We start from the raw sequence: 22,474 nt of genomic DNA, 5'->3' as shown, positions 1-22,474 counted from the left end.
GTACAACAAACTCAGGCTTTGAGAACCATTAGTGGGTCATTCAGAACCTCTACGGTATCAACAATGCAAGTGGAAGTGGGAGAAATGCCCCTACGGATTAGAAGAATAAAATTAATGCTGGCATACTGGGTTAATCTCCAGGGGCATTATGAAACTCACCCTACCAAAAGTGTTTTGACAGACTGCTGGGAACATAATGAAACAAACTTCATAAGCTTTGGGTGGGTGGGTGATGCAAAGGCAGAAAACATAGGGTTATGTCAATTCCAATATTGCTCTACAGTTTCAGTTTCCTCCATTCCTCCCTGGTTATTCCCCTTACCAAATGTTGACCTCAATATACAGCAGGAATTGAAGGAGAAGTCAAAGCAAATTCCAGCATGGCGCATAGTCCAGAATTATTTGGATCAGCACTTCACAGACTCCGTGTTCTTATTTACAGACAGCTCCAAAAATCCGGAGACAGGGTGTGCAGGTGCAGCAGTTTATATCCCGGTGAGTTAGACCTACATCAGGAAAAGAGTATCAGATCATGTGTCAGTATATACTACAGAAATATTGGCAATATTATTGGCCCTGCAGTGGATAGGGGAGAGGGAAATAAAAAACACTGTTATTGCATCTGACAGTTTTTCAGCACACACAAGCATAGGATCTGGTAGATCATCAGTCAGAACAGATTTAATTAATGAAATATTTCTCATTATGTATAGGATGGAAATGAAAGGCACAGGTACATGATTCATATGGGTTCCTGCTCATGTTGGTGTGGAGGGAAATGAGCAGGTAGACATTCTGGCCAAACAAACACTCAGAATTAAGAATATAGATTTACAAATTCCAGTAAAGCTGAGGCTAAACCATTCATCAAGAACTATGCACAAAAATATGGCAGGAGTACTGGGATGAGCAGGAAACTGGAAGGCATATGTACAATATACAAAAACATGTTAGGGCAGGGAGAAAGGTGGGCTGGAAAAGAAGGGAAGAAAATATCATCACGCGACTAAGAATCGGACATACAGGTCTTAATCAAACATTATATCGAATAGGCAAGCACCCAACTGGGAAATGTACACACTGTAACCAGCCAGAAACTGTTGAACACGTACTGATACACTGCAGTAATTACACTATCCAGAGAAATCACCTTTTTCAGTCATTAAGGAAGGCAAAACATCACGACTTTTCAGTGTCAGGTCTATTGGGGAATAAAGCAGATAATATATACAGTGAAATTATTCAGTTTTTGAGAGAAACTGATTTAGTTAAAAGAATCTAGAGTTTTCATTATTTATTTATTATTTTTTAATTTTTTAATTTTGTTTTATTTTGTTTCTGCACAATCTTCTGTTCCACACTCCAGTCCAGATGGTGGCGGTAATGCACCTCTAAGATGGTTTGCCAACCGCCAATAAACACCGAAGAAGAAGAAGAAGAAGAAGAAGAAGAAGAAGAAGTAGTAGTTCTTATTGCAGTAAGTGCAGAAGCAGCTATGGCTCTGAGTGTGGACGCTACAATAGTGATAATAGGATGCGGGATATCAGGTCTAGCAGCGGCTCACCGGCTCGTTAACACGGGATTTCATCACGTGAGGATACTTGAAGCGACTGCAAGAAGCGGAGGAAGAATAAAGACCGGCAGACTGGGTGAGAGACCATGAAGACACTACTTACAACTTTGCAGTTTATCTTTGTAGACTCAAAGGTCACTCTCTGTGACGTCACAGTGTCATTTCTTTAAAGTCTTCTCCAGTGGCTCCTGAGCTCTGACAGGAGCGCACAGATCTCTATTATGATATGATCTATTAGCCTTTTATTATCTTGTAACTACTATTTTAATCGATCTACTGAGGGATCTTACACATACAAGTCTCACCTGATTAAAAATATGTTTTGTTCTTTCTAAACCTGACCAGACCTAGCTATGTCTGTTGTAAGTCATGTGACTGACTGACTGATAAATAAAGGATGGTTATGCAAGGGTTATACCCTATCATAAACAAACAGCAATAAAGATATCAAATAATAAAAATATATGTTCCATCTGCAGGTGATAATATTGTTGAGATAGGGGCAAACTGGATCCATGGACCGTCCGAGGAGAACCCAGTGTTTCGTCTGGCCCGTGAGTACGGGCTCCTGGATCCAGAGGCCCTCACCCCAGAGAACCAGGCCATGGACGTCGGAGGACATCCCCCCTGGGTTCCCAATGTCTTCAGCAGTTCAGGTCAAGTTTATTTATACAGCCCGATATCACAAATCATAAATTGACCTCATTCTGTACAGCACATAACACCCTCTGTCCTCAGAGACTTTGGATGGAGAAAAACAGGTCCGAAGGGCACCAGGTGTTTTAAAAATCTCAGCTCATTAAAGACGGACCCCTCAGATAGTCCAAAATAATGAAGATAATATGAAAGTGTACAATAGAGTTGAACCAACCTTTGTGACACTCAGTAAAAGGTGAATATTCACATTCATTCAAGTGAGTTTTTGGTTGATTTCAGAGGACTTGTTTGATACACAAGTCACAAACAAGTCATAGATAAAGGTACTTGAATATTGAGTGTTATTCCCAGGCTTGAGTTCCTTTAAGGGATATTAAGGATATTTTAAGGGTGTGCTAAAACTGGAATGACAAGGTACAAATACGGTAGTAAACCAGTATTTGAGCAGAACGGACCCAACAGAAAATTTGAATATTTAATGGCACACTTAGCCAGTGCCATTGATTATTTACTGCAGTGTGTGAGCTAACCTGATGATAATTAGTGTTCTGTGGGTTGTGTAACGTGTGCAGGTCGGAAGCTAAATCCTGAGGACTTCTCTCCTGCTCAGGAGATGTTTGTTGAGCTGCTGGAGGAATGTTCAGAGTTTGCGAGTGGAGGAGGAGAACCCTTTGCCTCTATGGGAGATTTCATACGGTCAGAGGTACGTTTCTCTCAGAGACTCTAATAATAATAATAATAATAATACTGGCAGAGTGTTTGTGATGAGAACTCACATGTCCTTGATGTTAAACTGCACCTTGCAAGAATAAAGAGTGGTTGTTGCTTGTTGTCTTGTGCAGGTTCAACAACGAGCAGCAGAGAAGTGGAAAGATATCGATGCGACCACCAGATCTCTGCGTCTGTGTTTGATCAGTAACATGTTGAAGGTGGAGTGCAGTGTTAATGGGGCTCACAGCTTGGATGAGGTGGGCCTGGGGGCCTTTGGCCTATACAAGACTCTTCCTGGACTGGACTGTACATTCCCAGGGTTTGTACTCCAATATTGCATACATACTGTAAAGTGCAGCTACTAAAAATAATTTCTATAATCAATTTCGTGAAATCATTATTTCCTACATTTACATATTAATAATTTCAGAAGTAAAAGTGGTGTCTTGCAATTGCTTGTCTGAGCGGCAACCAAAGGATGCCCCAGCTTTTTTATTTTATAGTAATATGAAATAAAGGTCCATCCGTCCATCTGCTTCCGCTTATCTGTAGCCGGGTCGCGGTTGGCAGCAGGCTAAGCAAGGTAGTCCAGACGTTCCTCTCCGCAGCAATGTTTCCAGCTCCTCCTGTGGGATATCAAGGCTTTACCAGGCCAGATGAGATATATATATTTCCTCCAGCGTGTTCTGGGTCCAGTCCAGAGTCTCCTACCAATTGGACATGCCTGGAAAACCTCCAAAAGGAGGCGTCCAGGAGGCATCCTGATCACATGTCCGACCCACCTCAACAGGCTCATTTCGATGTGAAGGAGCAGCGGCTCTACCCCACCTCCCTCCGTTTGATACCAAGTACGCTTAATAATCACCCTATGCGACCCTCTTGTTCCCTATATGTAGTTGGTACCGCTCCAGCTCCTGTACCAGCTCCGGTTCTTTCCCCACTAGAGACATCACGTCCCCTGTCCCTAGAACCGGTCTGCGATGGGGGTCAGCATGCTTAGCTCTCCGCTCTTGCTTTCCTGCTGGCTTACAATGCACCGGAGTCCAATGTCTGTCTCTGCGGGTAGCGAGCCCGCAGGATGACAGCTCCTTGTAGTTCTTTCGGGCTACCTGGACGAGCCCCGTGGGTCAAGGCCCGGCCACCAGACGCTCGCCGGTGAACTGCCCTGCCAGGTCTGGCTCCAGGAGGGGGCCCCGGTAGTTTTACCTGATACATACAGAACCTTATTCAGCATATTAGCTGTACATCATTCAGTCTGTTAATGAAGGGATTGTCGTAGTGTCCGATTAACTTATACATCACTTTCTTTCTCACGCAGTGGGTACGAAGGTCTGATCAAACACTTGATGTCGGAGCTCCCCAGTGGTTTAGTGAGCTACAATCAGCCTGTTCGCTGTGTCCACTGGAACAACACTGAGGAGAGAGAAAACCCGGTGATGATCGAGTGTGATGATGAGGAGAGAATCGCTGCGGATCATGTTATTGTCACAGTACCTTTAGGTATATCAGACACGTACATTCACAAACACAGTTTGCTATTTACCGTCTCAGTGCATGAAATGTTGAGGTTGTGCTACGACTCCGCTTTTAACAGGACCTCTAACATTTTCAACCAATCACTGTTGCCAAGAGCATTATGTCATTAAGCATTACATTTGTCAACTAATACTCATAAATTTGCTTGTAAAAGTACTTATACATTTTATTTTCTATTTGTAATATAAACATATGAATTACTAGATCCTGTCACTAACTACAGTCTCAACCATAACACATCTCTAATTCTGCACATTAATCACAGTTAAACGTGATATACAGTTTTCTGTGGCTTTTGATGTGGTAAATAATAAAAAGTGAATTCCTTGTGTAGTTTTAAGCAGAGATTAGATTCGAGCTAGTCAGACCGTAACCTAACTTGTTCTGGTTTGTTCTGTTTCATCAGGATACCTAAAGAAGCACCATTCAGCCTTGTTCCGTCCTCCTCTCCCTCTACACAAGCTGCACTCCGTCCAGAGACTAGGTTTTGGAACAAACAATAAAATACAAGTGGAGTTTGATTCACCGTGGTGGGATGCCGACTGTGAGGCTATCTATCTTGTGTGGGAAGATGAGGTGAGACTTGCAGTCAATGAATAAAGGTGTACATTAACTGTAAAGTGCATGCAGAACGCATATATGCAATTACATGTTAAATAGAACACACTTAGGTTTTGATGTATAGCCTATGCAAAGAATATTTCAGTTATTATAATCATCGGTTCAGGATAACTCTCCTCGACCATCTCATTTATGCCTCATTCTCCACCCGCTCACTTCAAAAAAGTTTGATATTTATGCCACTAGTTACCAAAAAAACTAACATATACAAACATTTGAACCGTCTTCTCTTGTCATGATTCAGGATGCCATGGTGGACCAGGTGCCAGATGTACAGAGGTCCTGGATAAAGAAGTTATTTGGCTTCACTGTGCTCAAACCCACTGAAAGGTCGACAAACAACAAATACTGATGCTTGCCTGCCTTGTTTATGTTGTATTTAATGTAAAATAACTGGTAGAAACATCCATAGCAATGCTGTACTGTGTGACTTTCAGGTATGGGCATGTTCTGTGTGGCTGGATTGCTGGCCATGAGTCAGAGTATATGGAGACACTTTCTGAACAAGAGGTCACACACGCTGTCACACAACTCATCCGCAGATTTACAGGTGAGTCTAAATCAATTACAAACATTGGGCAACATTCTCCTCCACTCAGAGCGCATTACTTCCTCAGCAGGATCTTTATATTTTCTGTCTAAAAAATCATTTTTAGAATGATCTCTGTCAACACTCACAGCCTAACTGTGTGTATTTAGGAAACCCTACCATCACCCCGAGGAGAGTCCTACGCTCCCAGTGGTTTCATGACTCCTGGACATGTGGATCTTACAGTTACCCAGGAATAGGCTGTTCACATCAGGACCTGGACAACATGATGGAGCCCCTGCCTACGAAGGGATCACAGTCACAAGTATCTACACGTTCATACTCCAACACAGAATGTGTTCACCGAGCATAAACCCATAATCACATATAATCACATATAATTAACCAAGGTGTAAAGGTCTTTGTTACAACTATTTGGTCTGTTTCAGCCCCTGCAGGTGTTGTTTGCTGGAGAGGCCCACGCATCACTGCTACTACTCCACCGTCCATGGAGCTCTTCTCACTGGGTGGAGGGAAGCTGACAGACTCATCGCTCACTACTCAACCATCAGTCCATCTGAACCGTCCAAGTCAAAGCTTTAAAAGAATCAAAGCTGCTCTGACAAAAGAGATTTATCTTTAAACTATAATGTCAGAGTTGATTGGGAGGATTGTGTTAGAGCTGATGTATATGTAAAGCAGCGTACAGGCCTGTGAAATGTGATACTGCTGACCTTATGCTGTACAAGTGCCTTAAAATTTAAATGGACCTGGACAACAAGTGATCGATACAATTATGAAACTGTCATTAAAGGACCAATTTGTAGTATTTGTTGCCATGTAGCGGTGAGGTTGCAGATTGCAACTACTGAACCTGCTCCCCTGCCCTATGAAGCCAGTGTTTGGTTTGTCCGTTCTGTGCTACTGAAGACACTAGGGATGTCCATAATTAACCGTTTAACGAACGTGAACTCGTCACTTTAAGGAGAGAAGCTGGTCCACCTTAACAGCCCACCTTAAGAGGCGGAGCCGGAGTTGCAGGATACAGGAAGTCGGCTCCGGTCTCTGGCTCGCTTGAGTGGAGAGGAGGAGTTGTAGTTTAGTAGCATTTATTCACCAACAAATAAACTGTCCACACACTGCTACACCTACGTTCACAGCTAGAACAACACCAACAACCTCACACTCATCACCAACACACACACACGGTCTGTTGGAAACTCACTAAAGTTACACAGACTACGTGTGCGGCGGCGAACACGAAGCCTCCGGCAATGCTAGAGCTGCTAACGTAGCACAAATACACACACTGTTTGTTGGACACTCACTAAAGTTCCGCCGGGCAGACACACAGCTGACAACCTGCTAAACTAAACTAAATGTGTGGTGGAGACTTTTACTGGGAAAGTGGCTGCATGTCCGCGACACTACACGCAGCATCGTAGCTGCTAAGTTAACGCTCCCCGGACGGTGAACTGGAGACTCCCGTCAACCAATATCTGTTGTGCTCCTGCAGCTGGTACGAGGCACAAATCTTGTCAGTTAACGATTAATCATCAGTTAACGAGGGTCGGTTATCGGTTAAGAAGATTTTTAAAAATGAGCATCCCTAATTATGATACTTTCATTAAAGGGCCAATTTGTAGTATTTGTCGCCATGTAGCGGTGAGGTTGCAGATTGCAACAACTGAAACTGCTCCCGATGGAGCCAGTGTTTGGTTTGTCTGTTCTGCGCTACTGTAGACACATGGCGGTGCAACGCTGAACCCCAAGTTGCTCCCTGGGTGCTTCACAGCAGCCCGCTGCTCCTAAATGCCTAGGATGGGTTAAATGCAGAAATCACATGTCATGTATGTACCTGTATGTATATGACAATTCTTATAAAGATCAATTATTTTATCTCTGCCACTAGGTCCCCTGAAATGCTACAAACTGTCCCTTTAAATACATTAAGATCTCTATTTTTTAAGTTTCAAGTGACACAGTAATCAGTTTAATAACAATGCAGTTGTAAGATTTAGTAGTGATTTTGTAACTTCATTGTCTTGTTTTTTTCCATGCAGTTGTCAACTTTCCGGTTTGCTAATCTAATTATTGTTTATACATTGATTGTAATTAACTATTAATCAGATTCTATTGAAAAATATATTTTTTAAAAAACAACTATTTTTACAGTTGGTCTTAAGTCAATGAGTAAATTAATTTCCACATTTATGTGCAAAAGAATTTATAAAGTTCTATCTCGCTTATTTAAAATGTCCTAAGGCTAAGTTACTAATCATTTGATTGTTTGTAACTGACAATATGTTGCATTACCATTTGTACAATCGTGGTTCTCACATTATGATTCATTTTGAATAATATTGTGAAACATACTTGTCCATAGAAAAACAGTTAAGAACATTAAAGAATTATTGTATGAATTATTTTATCATTACAGGCCAAAGCCTCCCACACACTGCCCACTCACTGACACACATCTTTCAAAAATAAAGTCTATCAAGGACAGAACAAGGTTGATGCTGGGACAAACCAGACTGAACAAATGTTGCTCTTAATGGGCAAGCATCCATCTGGGTTATGTGATCATTAAACAGAGAAGACAGAACTAGCATGTAAAATAAGTATGCCAAAATATTCTGCAGAAAGGAGACACACTATGGATATCAAGTTCTTTGGGCTTTTCTTCTGCTCAACATCTGCCTGAACCCGAAAATGGCTTAGAGCACCACAGAGGACGCACAGGACAACTCACTCCTTTCTCTTGCATTTATTAAACTCCATAGCAATGCAAACAGTTAATTTCTTAAATGTCTGACTTCGTTTGAAGATTGATGTTAGGAGGTTGTTAGGTTGATAACAAAAAACTAAAATGAGAGAAGTTAAACCATACGGTCATTATGAACAACAAGTTTCCTTTCCTTTTATCTGCTTCACATTTCATCAGCATCATCACATTTGTTACTTTTGTTACCTCCAAACAAACCAAAATAAAACAGTAATTTACCAATAGGTATTATTATTACCATTATTATTAATCACGCTCAAATAAATCAGGTCAATTATCAGTACATCTAAGAAATAATAAATCCCAACAATAATATATCCCCAAAAGCATACATGCAATTTATACTGATAATAATCACCACAAAACACACTATCATTACCTAACTCCATCATATATCCACCATCTGATTAAACGCCATAATAATGACAACCAGTAACCAAGGGGGTGGGGAGGGCGGAGGGCGGGTTGTGTCTAAGTATACTTGGCTTATACTTGTACGGAATCCTTTGATCGAGATATATTTTATAAAAGTATAATTAAGTATTCTTGCCTTATAGGCCTACAGAAAGGTATACTTGGCTTGTAGTTGTGCTTACATTTTGATAGAGTAGCCTATTAAAGTGTGTGAGAGTTTGTAAATGGATGTTTCGATATGAATTTACTTACGTTACGTTATGTTTTTGGATTCACCATGAAGGCATTTTTTTTATCATCACAAAACGTCTAGTCAAACAGCAAAATGAGTTTTTTTTATGTAATACATAAATCATTGGCTAAGTACTATCAGTATATCTGTAGTACAAAATAAAACTTTTATGTAAATTAGTAGTGTACTCAAAGTTTACTATTCTTACACTTAAAGTATACTTGAAAGGATACTTTTATAAACTAAAAAGTGGGCCAATTTAGTAGAAGTAGTACACTTAACACACTTACTACACACTACACTACAATACTACAGTTACTATACTTAATTAATTATACTACTAGTACATTGATATTAGTATACTTACTACATGAAGTATACATGGGGGAAATATACTTGAATAATTACTTAAGTATACTTCATAAAATAAACTTGAAGAATGCTACTTTTTCGTAAGGGAAAACAGACTTCTTTCATCTTTCGTCAAAGAATGATGAAAGACGAACCGAAGAACAAAGGAACTGAGGTAAACAGTGACTGACTGACTGACTGAGGAAGTGAGAGCAGTGAGTACAGAACTAATGTGGGACAAGTGAAACGGATCAGGGCGGGGCAGACAATCAAAAAGGCCGGAAAACGCACAGAGGTAGGAAGTAAAACCATGATAACATGACACGAGGAGAGTGACTTTCAAATACAACAAGGAATAAACTACAACCAAAACACAGGACCATGACAACATGTTATTGAACTAGAATGTGTTTGCTGGGAAAGAATCTTCTCAATTTACCAAGTTCATTAGGCATGATCTGAGGTAGGCTATATATCAAATAAAATACTTGATAGGGCTTCATCTGTGCTTAGAGGGGATACATGAAAGAATGTGTATCCCACTATAACTTTTGCAAGGAAAGATCAAACTTCTCCAAGTTCACCAAGGTTATTAGGCATGATCTGAATTACTCCAAAAATAAAATATGTGGGGCTGCTTTAAATAAACAGCAGCTCTCACACAATCCAAATCAACTCTGAGATCATAGTTTGAAGAAGTCACAGACTTTAGCTAGGAATCTGATAGTGAGCGATGAGTCTGTCAGCTTCCCTCCACCCAGTGAGAAGAGCTCCATGGACGGTGGAGTAGTAGCAGCGATGAGTAGCCTCTCCAGCAAACAACACCTGCAGGGGCTGAAACAGACCAAATAGTTGTAACAAAGAGCTTTACACCTCGGTTAATTATATGTGATTATGTGTTTATGCTCGGTGAACACATTCTGTGTTGGAGTATGAACATGTAGGTACTTGTGACTGTGATCCCTTCGTAGGCAGGGGCTCCATCATGTTGTCCAGGTCCTGCGCTGAACAGCCTATTCCTGGGTAACTGTAAGATCCACATGTCCAGGGGTCATGGAACCACTGGGAGCGTAGGATTCTCCTCGGGGTGATGGTAGGGTTTCCTAAATACACACAGTTAGGCCGTAAGTGCTGACAGAGATCATTCTAAAAATTACATTTTAGACAGAAAATATAAAGATCCTGCTGAGGAAGTAATGCGCTCTGAATGGAGGAGAATGTTGCCCAATGCTTGTAATTGATTTAGACTCACCTGTAAATCTGCGGATGAGTTGTGTGACGGCGTGTGTGACCTCTTGTTCAGAAAGTATCTCCATATACTCTGACTCATGGCCAGCAATCCAGCCACACAGAACATGCACATACCTGAAAGTCACACAGTACAGCATTGCTATGGATGTTTCTACCAGTTATTTTACATTAAATACAACATAAACAAGGCAGGCAAGCATCAGTATTTGTGGTTGTCGACCTTTCAGTGGGTTTGAGCACAGTGAAGCCAAATAACTTCTTTATCCAGGACCTCTGTACATCTGGCACCTGGTCCACCATGGCATCCTGAATCATGACAAGAGAAGACGGTTCAAATGTTTGTATATGTTAGTTTTTTTGCTAACTAGTGGCATAAATATCAAACTTTTTTGAAGTGAGCGGGTGGAGAATGAGGCATAAATGAGATGGTCGAGGAGAGTTATCCTGAACCGATGATTATAATAACTGAAATATTCTTTGCATAGGCTATACATCAAAACCTAAGTGTGTTCTATTTAACATGTAATTGCATATATGCGTTCTGCATGCACTTTACAGTAAATGTACACCTTTATTCATTGACTGCAAGTCTCACCTCATCTTCCCACACAAGATAGATAGTCTCACAGTCGGCATCCCACCACGGTGAATCAAACTCCACTTGTATTTTATTGTTTGTTCCAAAACCTAGTCTCTGGACGGAGTGCAGCTTGTGTAGAGGGAGAGGAGGACGGAACAAGGCTGAATGGTGCTTCTTTAGGTATCCTGATGAAACAGAACAAACCAGAACAAGTTAGGTTATGGTTCTGACTAGCTCGAATCTAATCTCTGCTTAAAACTACACAAGGAATTCACTTTTTATTATTTACCACATCAAAAGCCACAGAAAACTGTATATCACGTTTAACTGTGATTAATGTGCAGAATTAGAGATGTGTTATGGTTGAGACTGTAGTTAGTGACAGGATCTAGTAATTCATATGTTTATATTACAAATAGAAAATAAAATGTATAAGTACTTTTACAAGCAAATTTATGAGTATTAGTTGACAAATGTAATGCTTAATGACATAATGCTCTTGGCAACAGTGATTGGTTGAAAATGTTAGAGGTCCTGTTAAAAGCGGAGTCGTAGCACAACCTCAACATTTCATGCACTGAGACGGTAAATAGCAAACTGTGTTTGTGAATGTACGTGTCTGATATACCTAGAGGTACTGTGACAATAACATGATCCGCAGCGATTCTCTCCTCATCATCACACTCGATCATCACCGGGTTTTCTCTCTCCTCAGTGTTGTTCCAGTGGACACAGCGAACAGGCTGATTGTAGCTCACTAAACCACTGGGGAGCTCCGACATCAAGTGTTTGATCAGACCTTCGTACCCACTGCGTGAGAAAGAAAGTGATGTATAAGTTAATCGGACACTACGACAATCACTTCATTAACAGACTGAATGATGTACAGCTAACATGCTGAATAAGGTTCTGTATGTATCAGGTAAAACTACCGGGGCCCCCTCCTGGAGCCAGACCTGGCAGGGCAGTTCACCGGCGAGCGTCTGGTGGCCGGGCCTTGACCCACGGGGCTCGTCCAGGTAGCCCGAAAGAACTACAAGGAGCTGTCATCCTGCGGGCTCGCTACCCGCAGAGACAGACATTGGACTCCGGTGCATTGTAAGCCAGCAGGAAAGCAAGAGTGGAGAGCTAAGCATGCTGACCCCCATCGCAGACCGGTTTCTAGGGACAGGGGACGGAGCTGGTACAGGAGGTGGAGCGGTACCAACTAGATTTAGGGAACAAGAGGGTCGCCACTATGCTACTGCAAGTTGCTGAGAGGAAGTCTCTGAGGTTTGCTTTTTCTCTGGGTGGCTTCCTGGAAAGGATACCGTTTGGGACTCTATGGCCCAATCACAATGTTCCCCCTTAAGGCCTTAAGCCCTGAACCCTCGGGGACTTGACTGACGTCACCTGGTAAATGGTTGAGTGTGAGATGTTGCCAGGGCCTGAAATGGTAAAAATATGAATGGGACAGCACTTTGCAGCTACAAATCACTTCACCTTGATATGCAAATTGTGTGTTTTTATTTCCTGTTTTTTGCTGCCTATTTGAACGTCTTCCAGGCTCTTGCCTTTACGAGATGAGAGGAAACCTTCAAAAAATCAGTTTACTTGTTTTTGTCAAACTTTATTAAGCAAATTTAAAAGAAATGGTTGATGAATAACCCTGTGTTAGCGTGTTCTCCCCGTGTTAGCGTGTTCTCCCCGTGTTAGCGTGTTCTCCCCGTGTTTGCGTGTTCTCCCCGTGTTAGCGTGTTCTCCCCGTGTTAGCGTGTTCTCCCCGTGTTAGCATGTTCTCCCCGTGTTAGCGTGTTCACCCCGTGTTAGCGTGTTTCTCCCCGTGTTAGCGTGTTCTCCCCGTGTTAGCGTGTTCTCCCCTTGTTAGCATGTTCTCCCCGTGTTAGCGTGGTCTCCCCTTGTTAGCGTGTTCACCCCGTGTTAGCGTGTTCTCCCCGTGTTAGCGTGTTCTCCCCTTGTTAGCGTGGTCTCCCCTTGTTAGCGTGGTCTCCCCTTGTTAGCGTGGTCTCCCCTTGTTAGCGTGTGTTTTCTCCGGGTGCTCAGGTTTCCTCCCACAGTCCAAAGACATGCAGGTTAGGTTCATTGTTCACTCTAAATGTCCTGCAGGTGTGAATGTGAGCGTGAATGGTTGTCTGTCTCTATGTGTCAGCCCTGTGATAGTCTGGAGACCTGTCCAGGTGTACCCCCCACCCCCTCAACCTCCCCGCCTTCACCCAATGTCATCAGGATCGGCTCCAGCCCCCCCCCCGCAACCCTGGAGACAGAATAAGCGTTTACAGATAATGGATGGATGGGTTGATGAATAAATCAGGTGTGTCATAAAGTCTAATGCTTGCATTCCTCTGATTTCATGTGTTATTTTATGGACCATCTTAAATCCTTAATATTAATGTTTCTGTGTAAATTGAAATATGCCTGGCTGAACACCCACGTACCGTCCTCCTTGTTCTATCTTTTTTGTTTTTGTTTTTTGACGCCTCCGGGCTTCCCCTGGTAACCGTGGCAACCCTGTGTTTAACGTCACAACGCTATGAAATGTGGGTAATTCCCTCAGGCAAAGTCTGCAGAAATGCGGACTTACGGGAAGTCTTCATAAAGTGTTCAAAATGTCTGTGAGAAAGCCCTCAAGGACCTGATGATGTGACAGCGGGACAGCCCTAAACCCTCCCGGACTTTGTGGGAACGCGCCTCAAAGTCTGTGAGTCTGTGAGTGTGGACACTGGGATCGGGCCTATAGTTCTGCTCGGGAACTTCAACGCTCACATGGGCAACGATGGAGAAACCTGGAGGGGGTGACTGGGAGGAACGGTCTCCCTGATCTGAACCTGAGTGGTGTTTTGTTATAAATCTTCTGTTCAGGGTAGAGCCGCTGCTCCTTCACGTCGAAACATTTGAATGAAATTGATTATAGATATAATTGTTAGTAGCTGCACTTTACAGTATGTATGCAATATTGGTGTACAAACCCTGGGAATGTACAGTCCACTCCAGGAAGAGTCTTGTATAGGCCAGAGGCCCCCAGGCCCACCTTATCCAAGCTGTGAGCCCCATTAGAACTGCACTGCCCCTTCAACATGTTACTGATCAAACACAGACACAGAGATCTGGTGGTCGCATCGATATCTTTCCACTTCTCTGCTGCTCGTTGTTGAACCTGCACAAGACAACAAGGAACAATTACTCTTTATTCTTGCAAGGTGCAGTTAACATCAAGGATATGTGTATGGAAGTTTTTATTGGACTTTATTAGTTGTAATCCACAGAAGACATTCCACAAATGTGTACCATAATCTGCAAATATTTCACTATCCACAACATGTATTTTTGTATTGTGTTGTGTAAAGTCACATACACAAAAGTACAGGGCAATTTGCAAATACGCATAACTTACTCTTTAAATATGTATTTTAAGGTTTACATGGAAATGGATATCTACACATTTTTGCATCTATTTGCCCATTTGCAGATCGCTTCCTGTGGATTTACGGGCCACATGACATTTGTAACTTTCCTCCTGTTTGTTTACAGAATTTTGTCCAATTGGTACCGCAGCAGATCTGTAGATAATAGTTGTATCCACAGAAGACTATTCACAAATACGTATTTTAAGTTTATATGTAAAGTGATATATACGCATTTGTGCATCTATTTCTACACGTGGAATGCTATTTGCGCATTTGCAGATCGCTTCCTGTGCATTTGTGGGCCATGTGACATTTGCAACTTCCCTCCTGTTGTTTACGTAATTTTGTCCAATTTATACCAATCTGTAAGTAAGAGGTGCATTTACTAGCTCCACCAGGAGGGGGCGACATTCCCTCACATGAGCTGACGGAACTACAGTCTAAAGCTATAGAAGTAGTCTAAGGAGACAACCAACAGCCTGGTTTCTGGAGGTGAAAGACGACGTGGAATATCTTTATTTAACGTGAGCCAGCGTCAGTGACTAAATCAGTTTGATTGCATTGTTTTCTATTAGAATGAACTAACTGGCCGCGAGAGACGAAGCGCTGTGCAGCGTGTGGGTTTTGTCAGACGTCCTGTTTCTATTTATTCCTTATTCCAAAAGATGAGGAATGACTGATTGGTGAAATTGAAATGATATAAATATATATAAATTATGCTATCTGATACGATACCTCCTCATTTCACTACAAACACCTAAACACCCTTTTCAGAGGTTACGTTCTCCAGTCTTGACCACACAAGCTGATAGGTACGTGGTTTGTAGCGTCGATGTTATTAGGCTATAAGTAAATAAAAAGACAAATCTATCTTCTTATCTTGTTTACTTAGAGCCTAATAACATCGGACGCTCTGTCCTCCATACCGTTAAATATGCACTTATGTCAAGCCATGTACACAAAACCACATAGCTACCAGCTGTGCCGGTACCAATTGGACAAAATTACGTTAACAAACAGGAGGGAAGTTGCAAATGTCACATGGCCCACAAATGCACAGGAAGCGATTTGTAAGTGCGCAAATAGCATTCCACGTGTAGAAATAGATGCACAAATGTGTGTTTATCAATTTACATGTAAACCTTAAAGTACGTTATTTACAGAGTAAGTTATGTGTATTTGCAAATCGCCCTGTATTTTGGTGGATGTGACTTTACACAACACAGATACAAAAATACATGTTTGTGGATAGTGACATATTTGCAGATCATGGTACATATTTGTGGAATGTCTTCTGTGGGTTACAACTAATAAGTCCAATAAAAACGTCCATACATGTGAGTTCTCATCACAACACTCTGCCAGTATTATTATTATTATTAGAGTCTCTGAGAGAAACGTACCTCTGACCGTATGAAATCTCCCAAAGAGGCAAAGGGTGCTCCTCCTCCTCTCGCAAACTCTGAACTTTCCTCCAGCAGCTCAACAAACATCTCCTTAACGGGAGAGAAGTCCTCAGGATTTAGCTTCCGACCTGCACACGTTGCACAACCCACAGAATACTTATTATCATCAGGTTAGCTCACACACTGCAGTAAATAATCAATGACACTGGCTACACGTTGTCATTCATTCATTATCCGTAACCGCTTATCCTGTTCAGGGTCGCGGGGGGGCTGGAGCCGATCCCAGCTGACATTGGGTGAAGGCAGGGTACACCCTGGACAGACAACCATTCACGCTCACATTCACACCTACGGGACCATTTAGAGTCAACAATGAACCTGCATGTCTTTGGACTGTGGGAGGAAACCTGAGAACCCGGAGAAAACACACGCTAACACGGGGAGAACATGCTAACTCCACACAGAAGGACCCGGTATAAATATATACTGTAAATAAAATTGACTTGACCTGAACTGCTGAAGACATTGGGAACCCAGGGGGGATGTCCTCCGACGTCCATGGCCTGGTTCTCTGGGGTGAGGGCCTCTGGATCCAGGAGCCCGTACTCACGGGCCAGACGAAACACTGGGTTCTCCTCGGACGGTCCATGGATCCAGTTTGCCCCTATCTCAACAATATTATCACCTGCAGATGGAACACATATATATTTTATAATTTGTATTGCTGTTTGTTTATGATAGGGTATAGCCCTTGCAAAATCATCTTTTATTTATCAGTCAGTCACATGACTTACAGCAGACATAGCTAGGTCTGGTCAGGGTTAAAACCCCTTAAAGTTCTTACGGCCCGCCGGCGGGCCCGGCCGCTATTCTGTCTTTCAGATGTTGTTGCGGGCTGAGTTTTCAAGCTAGAGTGAAGATACTGGATCATATGAAACTAGATTAAATCTACGGAATCCATCGGTACCAACCATGTCATGCTAGCTTGTCGGGAAGATTGCTAAATAACGCTACAAAGTTACACTAAATGTCGGCAAAGAAAAACCGGCATGGCAATTTTCAAAGGGGTCCCTTGACCTCTGACCTAAAGATATGTTAATGTAAATGGGTTCTATGGGTACCCACGAGTCTCCCCTTTACAGACATGCCCACTTTATGATAATCACATGCAGTTTGGGCAAAAAAACATGCAGCTCTTTGAATGCAGTATAAATTATTTTCGCAGATACTAAAATGGTGTATTTGAATATTTCTGCATACTGCGGTCCCCTAAACAGTCTTGGAATCGCATAAATTGGATATCACTGTAAAGCTGAGATTCTTGTGGTACCAATGAGCCCAACTCTATTCATGTGTGATGATGTTAGTTTCCATAGTAGCCATTGTCATTGTGAGGACCATTTTTTTGAAATGTGACCTCACTGTATAAAATGACCTGTGGTGACCTCTAGGATAATCACAGCCTCATGAAACTTTACAGCCACAAACTAGAGACCTAGAGCATTCAGAGGATGGATGGATCAAACTAGAGACCTAGAGCATTCAGAGGATGGATGGCTTTCCTAGCTAGATTCACAATAAGGGGGTTTCTGAGTAGTTTCCAGAAAAGAAGCTCTCGCCATCCCATCACCGAAAATGTCAATTCTTGCAGAAAACTTCAAATGTCAAAAGTTTTTTGATCCCAATCACAGCATGGCTTTTTCTGTGGTGTTCCTCAAGGTCTTGGTGTCTTAATGTTGGTATTTTGGAGGGATTATTAATCATTTTTTAAAATCAATTCTCCAGTGGTAAAAAAATGGTTCAATTTAGCACTAAATTCTGTGTAACAAATGGTATCAACCCAAAAAATTGCCTGCAACAATACGAGACATGATAGAGCATGGGGCTAACCATCATATACTTCTATCATGTTATACGCTCTTATACAAGTTCACAATTTTATTAATTAATTTTTTATCCTGATTTATGACTAGAACAACTTGACACACAGTGCTGAGAGGAATCTCTAATTAATCTTCAGGTTTCCAGCTTTCAGATGATGACCACCACTTCTATGGGACTTTCTACCCCTGTCCCTCACACCTACTCTTCTATAAAAAAAAGAAAAGAGGGCGGAATGGAAAGGGGCTAAGAAAGAACAACCCTTTTTCTTTTTTCTTTTTTTTGATTAGGTGAGACTTGTATGTGTAAGATCCCTCAGTAGATCGATTAAAATAGTAGTTACAAGACAATAAAAGGCTAATAGATCATATCATAATAGAGATCTGTGCGCTCCTGTCAGAGCTCAGGAGCCACTGGAGAAGACTTTAAAGAAATGACACTGTGACGTCACCGGGAGTGACAGGAGTGAGTCTAAAAAGATAAACTGCAAAGTTGTAAGTAGTGTCTTCATGGTCTCCCACCCAGTCTGCCGGTATTTATTCTTCCTCCGCTTCTTGCAGTCGCCTTCAAGTATCCTCACGTGATGAAATCCCGTGTTAACGAGCCGGTGAGCCGCTGCTAGACCTGATATCCCGCATCCTATTATCACTATTGTAGCGTCCACACTCGGAGCCATAGCTGCTTCTGCACTTACTGCAATAAGAACTACTACTACTACTAACCCGGGTTACTGTCCTTCCCCCAGCACAACAAGGAGGACAGAAGAGGAGAGGTCCCGCGTCATCACCACGTCACGTCATCGGGATACAGCGGCACATAGGTTGTCAAATCTGGTCTCCTCTATGAGCCAATAGCAACACACGACCGCACACTGCGCGTGTAGTGATGGGAACTCCGCCTCTTTCTAGTGAGCCAGATCATTTGGCTCAGCTCACCAAGTAGAGCCGGCTCTTTGGGCTCCCAAACGCCTCTTCGTTTGACCACTTCTACCTTTTATGATTCAGCCAAATTTAGCGAGGTTTTGACCTATGATTAGTATGTGTGCGCATATATCACTTAAAGGGACTGTTTGTAAGAATCAGAATTGCTTGTTAACAGTGACACCTGTGGCCTCTTTCAAACACTCGAATAATTACTATGTGTTTAAGGAAACCTTCCATCAACCCGAGGAGAATATTCAGAATCAGCACTCCCAGTGGTGTCATGATTTCTGTGCATGCAAATCCTCCAGTTACCCTGGAAAAACCTGTTCAGCGAGCCCGTTCTCATTCTCGAAAAATGCCGAATCGGGGTATTGCGTCATCAGCGCGTCATCAGTTACACTGCACATGTGTTATACCCAGAGGTATTAAAAATAGAAATAGAAAAATATATTCTCAAACATTCACCAATCTGACAGACCTTCGGGTGCTGGATTTGTCTTTCAACCACATTGGCGCACTGGGAGACAAAGCATTCAGTGGTCTTCCAAGCTTACGATCGTTAGATCTGACAGGAAATTCACTGCAAGACCTGAGTTCTCCTGCGCCTTTACCAAACTTAGACTATCTTCTTTTGGGCGACAATAAATTGAAATCGCCTAAGGAACATCGTTGGGTTTGGGCAAGAACGGCATCCACGTGAATGTTGCAGACAACAGATTAACAAACTTGGATGATGTTTATGATATTTTAACTAATTTAAATCATCTCCAAAATTTCTTCTATGGTGGCAACGTCATCAAGTGGTGCACACTAAGTCCGAAAGTGACAGTACCTTGGAATAATAGTTTGCAAGGGCTGGATCTTCATGGCAGTTTCCCTGCAAATATTTTGGGTGCAGGGGAAGTGCCTCAACCTGTTTGATCCTCTAGAGAGTCTGCTCGGTCTAGATTTAAGCTTCAACTCACTTGCGACTCTCCCACAAGGGATTTTCAGCGGTCTAGGCTGATCATAGAGATCGACCTCTTGTCTAATGCCTTAACCTATCTGCAGCCGGATATCTTTCCGGTCAGCCTGAAAAGACTCGACCTCTCAAACAACTTTTTATCCTCCCTGGACCCTACGACTTTTCGGTCTCTTGGCTTCCTCAGCTTGGCTGCAAATCGGTTCCACTGCAATTGCAATCTGAAGAGCTTCCTGAAGTGGCTGAACATGACGAATGTAACCTTCCTGAGCACAGTGAGAAATACAAGTGTGAGTTTCCAACTGCTCTCCATAATCTTCCTCTGCTCGAGTACTCCTCGATCATCGATCATTGTAGCAGACACTTGTATCTGTCCAGGGATCACATTATTTTCATTACTGTTCAAGTAGTCTGTGAGTAATAAGACGCAAAATTCCACGCCGTACAGTGGAACAACTAATTTCGGAAAAAATTAGACAAATATCTTTTGATCCTGTTTGAATTGCGCCATGAATCACACACATGATGTTTGTCACACAATTTTGCAAGTCAATAAAGTCGCAAAAGGTTGTAAAACTGTCTCGAAGTATCAGACTGTGAAAATACATAATTAGAAAGACGACAAATCCAAAATTCGTGAAAGTGATATCGCTCTCTCTCTTCCTCTCTTCATTTCATTTCGTGGATTATTTGATAGGGACGAATACAAAGTACAGTACATAGACAACTTAAAAGGACTGTTCGTAGGAATCAGAAATTGCTTGTTAACAGCGACACCTGTGGCTGTTAAGTCAACGAGAGTCATCGTCCTGTTTGCTCGCGCTTGTGCTCGCTCTACATAGACGTGAACGAGCATCGCTCAAAACAGTGAGGCAACACACGTCAGCTAAAACCACAATATCACTCTATATTTCAGCTGCTTGGCAGTAATGTTAGCTGACCAGACCAAGGTCTCTCCATGAATCAATGCTGATCCTAGTGTTGGCTTTTCCTGCCTCAGCCTCCCCGACCGCGGCCGGAGGGAACAGGGGAGACACCGGAATTTTGGTCGGAGACGATAACGTTTCTCTCTGCGGAGCCCCGTCACTTCACAAGACACGGGAAACCTCTGTTGGTCTGGAGGAGCTGCAAGCAGTTATTTATGCACAAACGTCCACCGTACATTCACTAGATAATCTCAGAGCTAAACTAACTCTCCTGCAGTGTGTAGTGTGTAGTGTGCACGCATGCACGTGAGAGTGGAGTGAAAGAGTGCGGTGTGTGAGTGAAGGCAGGCAGAGGAGCAGAGGAGCAGAGGAGCAGAGTACAGCAGAGACTCCGGTCCTGGAGACCAAAGCTACAGCCTCCCCCACGTCCTCTGACCGCGGCCAACACCTGTTTAACAGACGGGCTTCACTAGATAGAACTTTGCGGTTTTGGTGTTTCTGTGTAGTTTGTGTTGGAGTCTGAGTCTGAACAGCGTAGCCACACGCGGAGCGCGCATGGGACACCGACCCACAATGATTTATACTTGTAAGAAGTTACAAACAGTCCCTTTAAAAAGGGCTATCTGATGCAAGTATTCATAGTGCTTTATAGCGGATGCTAATTTGCGACACCTGTCACTAGAAGGGCTTTTTTTTGAAAATAAGAGATTAAAACAGGAATGAGTACAGGAAAAATAAATAAATACAATAAAAGCACACATTTATAAACTACACGAGTAAAGGTTTTGTCGCTGAATTAAACAGGATTGGTTGCTCTCTTAAAAGTGGTAAAGTCTGCAGCAAATTTCCAGTGATCAGGTAGCGAGTTCCAAGACTTCGCTCCTTTCAGAGAAAAAGTTTGTCTTAGCAGAAGATGTTTTGCAGAATTGACCTTTACAATGCCACTTGAAGCTGCTCTGGTGGATCTGCTACAGCCCTGTAGTCTCATGATGTATTTGCAGAAAGGCAGAGGAGTAAGTCCGTTCAAACATTTAAACACAAGCTTTACATAATGAAAATCAATAATCATCATCTTGTATTTACTCAAAATGCGGCAATGATGGTACCTTATTTGTTTTTTGTCCAAGATTTCTAAGGCCCTGTTGTAGAGAGCACTCGATGGATTTTACTACAGACTGGTTGGCCTGGGACCAGGCAGCCAAACCATAGGACAGATGTAAGAAAATCATTGAATTTAGAAACAGCATAGCACAGTCAAATGTCAAGCATTTTCTTACCATCCTAAAACAGCTAAGGTTAGTCTTATCGTTTTACAAATCTTTTTAGCATGACTTTTAAAGTTTAACTGAGAACCTAAATACTTCACCACACCAGCAGCGGTGTCTGATCCTTCTTTCTCTTCCTGGCTGATAGAAAGACCAGGAGTTGCTGGATTAACACATAAGGTAAGATAACGTTTCACTTGTGCGTGGTCATAGCTAAGTTAGCTAGTCAGCTAGTGTTGGTGCGAGACGAGAGATGTAGTTCACTGAGCGGCTTCACACAAAACGAAATGATACTACGACAAACTGAGACTTTCTTGACTTGCAAAATTATGTTTTTAAATTGACAAACATCATATTTGTGTGATTCATGGTGCAATTTAAACAGGATCCAAAAAACTATTGTTCTTATCGACGTCATGTGTGAACCGATACAGGCGAGCACCAGCCACACTCTCACATCTGTCT

General features: G+C 42.3%; 1 protein-coding gene and 2 pseudogenes across 1 annotated transcript; 2 read left to right on the top strand and 1 right to left on the bottom strand.

The window, feature by feature from the left end:
- Nucleotides 1-1,361: 1,361 nt before the first annotated feature.
- Nucleotides 1,362-6,646, top strand: LOC119496055 (peroxisomal N(1)-acetyl-spermine/spermidine oxidase-like). Its single transcript, XM_037783100.1, is given in 11 exon segments — nucleotides 1,362-1,649; nucleotides 2,053-2,229; nucleotides 2,803-2,933; nucleotides 3,073-3,260; nucleotides 4,260-4,441; nucleotides 4,884-5,053; nucleotides 5,343-5,428; nucleotides 5,536-5,648; nucleotides 5,798-5,952; nucleotides 6,077-6,106; nucleotides 6,108-6,646. Coding segments are annotated over 11 exon segments (1,608 nt in total). The 5' UTR covers nucleotides 1,362-1,396; the 3' UTR covers nucleotides 6,231-6,646.
- A 2,722-nt stretch (nucleotides 6,647-9,368) lies between these two features.
- LOC119496056 lies at nucleotides 9,369-18,669 on the bottom strand (annotated as a pseudogene).
- A 382-nt stretch (nucleotides 18,670-19,051) lies between these two features.
- Nucleotides 19,052-20,239, top strand: LOC119495761 (annotated as a pseudogene).
- The last annotated feature ends 2,235 nt before the right edge of the window (nucleotides 20,240-22,474 follow it).

This window comes from Sebastes umbrosus, chromosome 10 (assembly GCF_015220745.1).
Source record: "Sebastes umbrosus isolate fSebUmb1 chromosome 10, fSebUmb1.pri, whole genome shotgun sequence".
NCBI classification, from domain to species: Eukaryota; Metazoa; Chordata; class Actinopteri; order Perciformes; family Sebastidae; genus Sebastes; species Sebastes umbrosus.
This window is presented reverse-complemented; position numbering and strand designations above follow the sequence as displayed.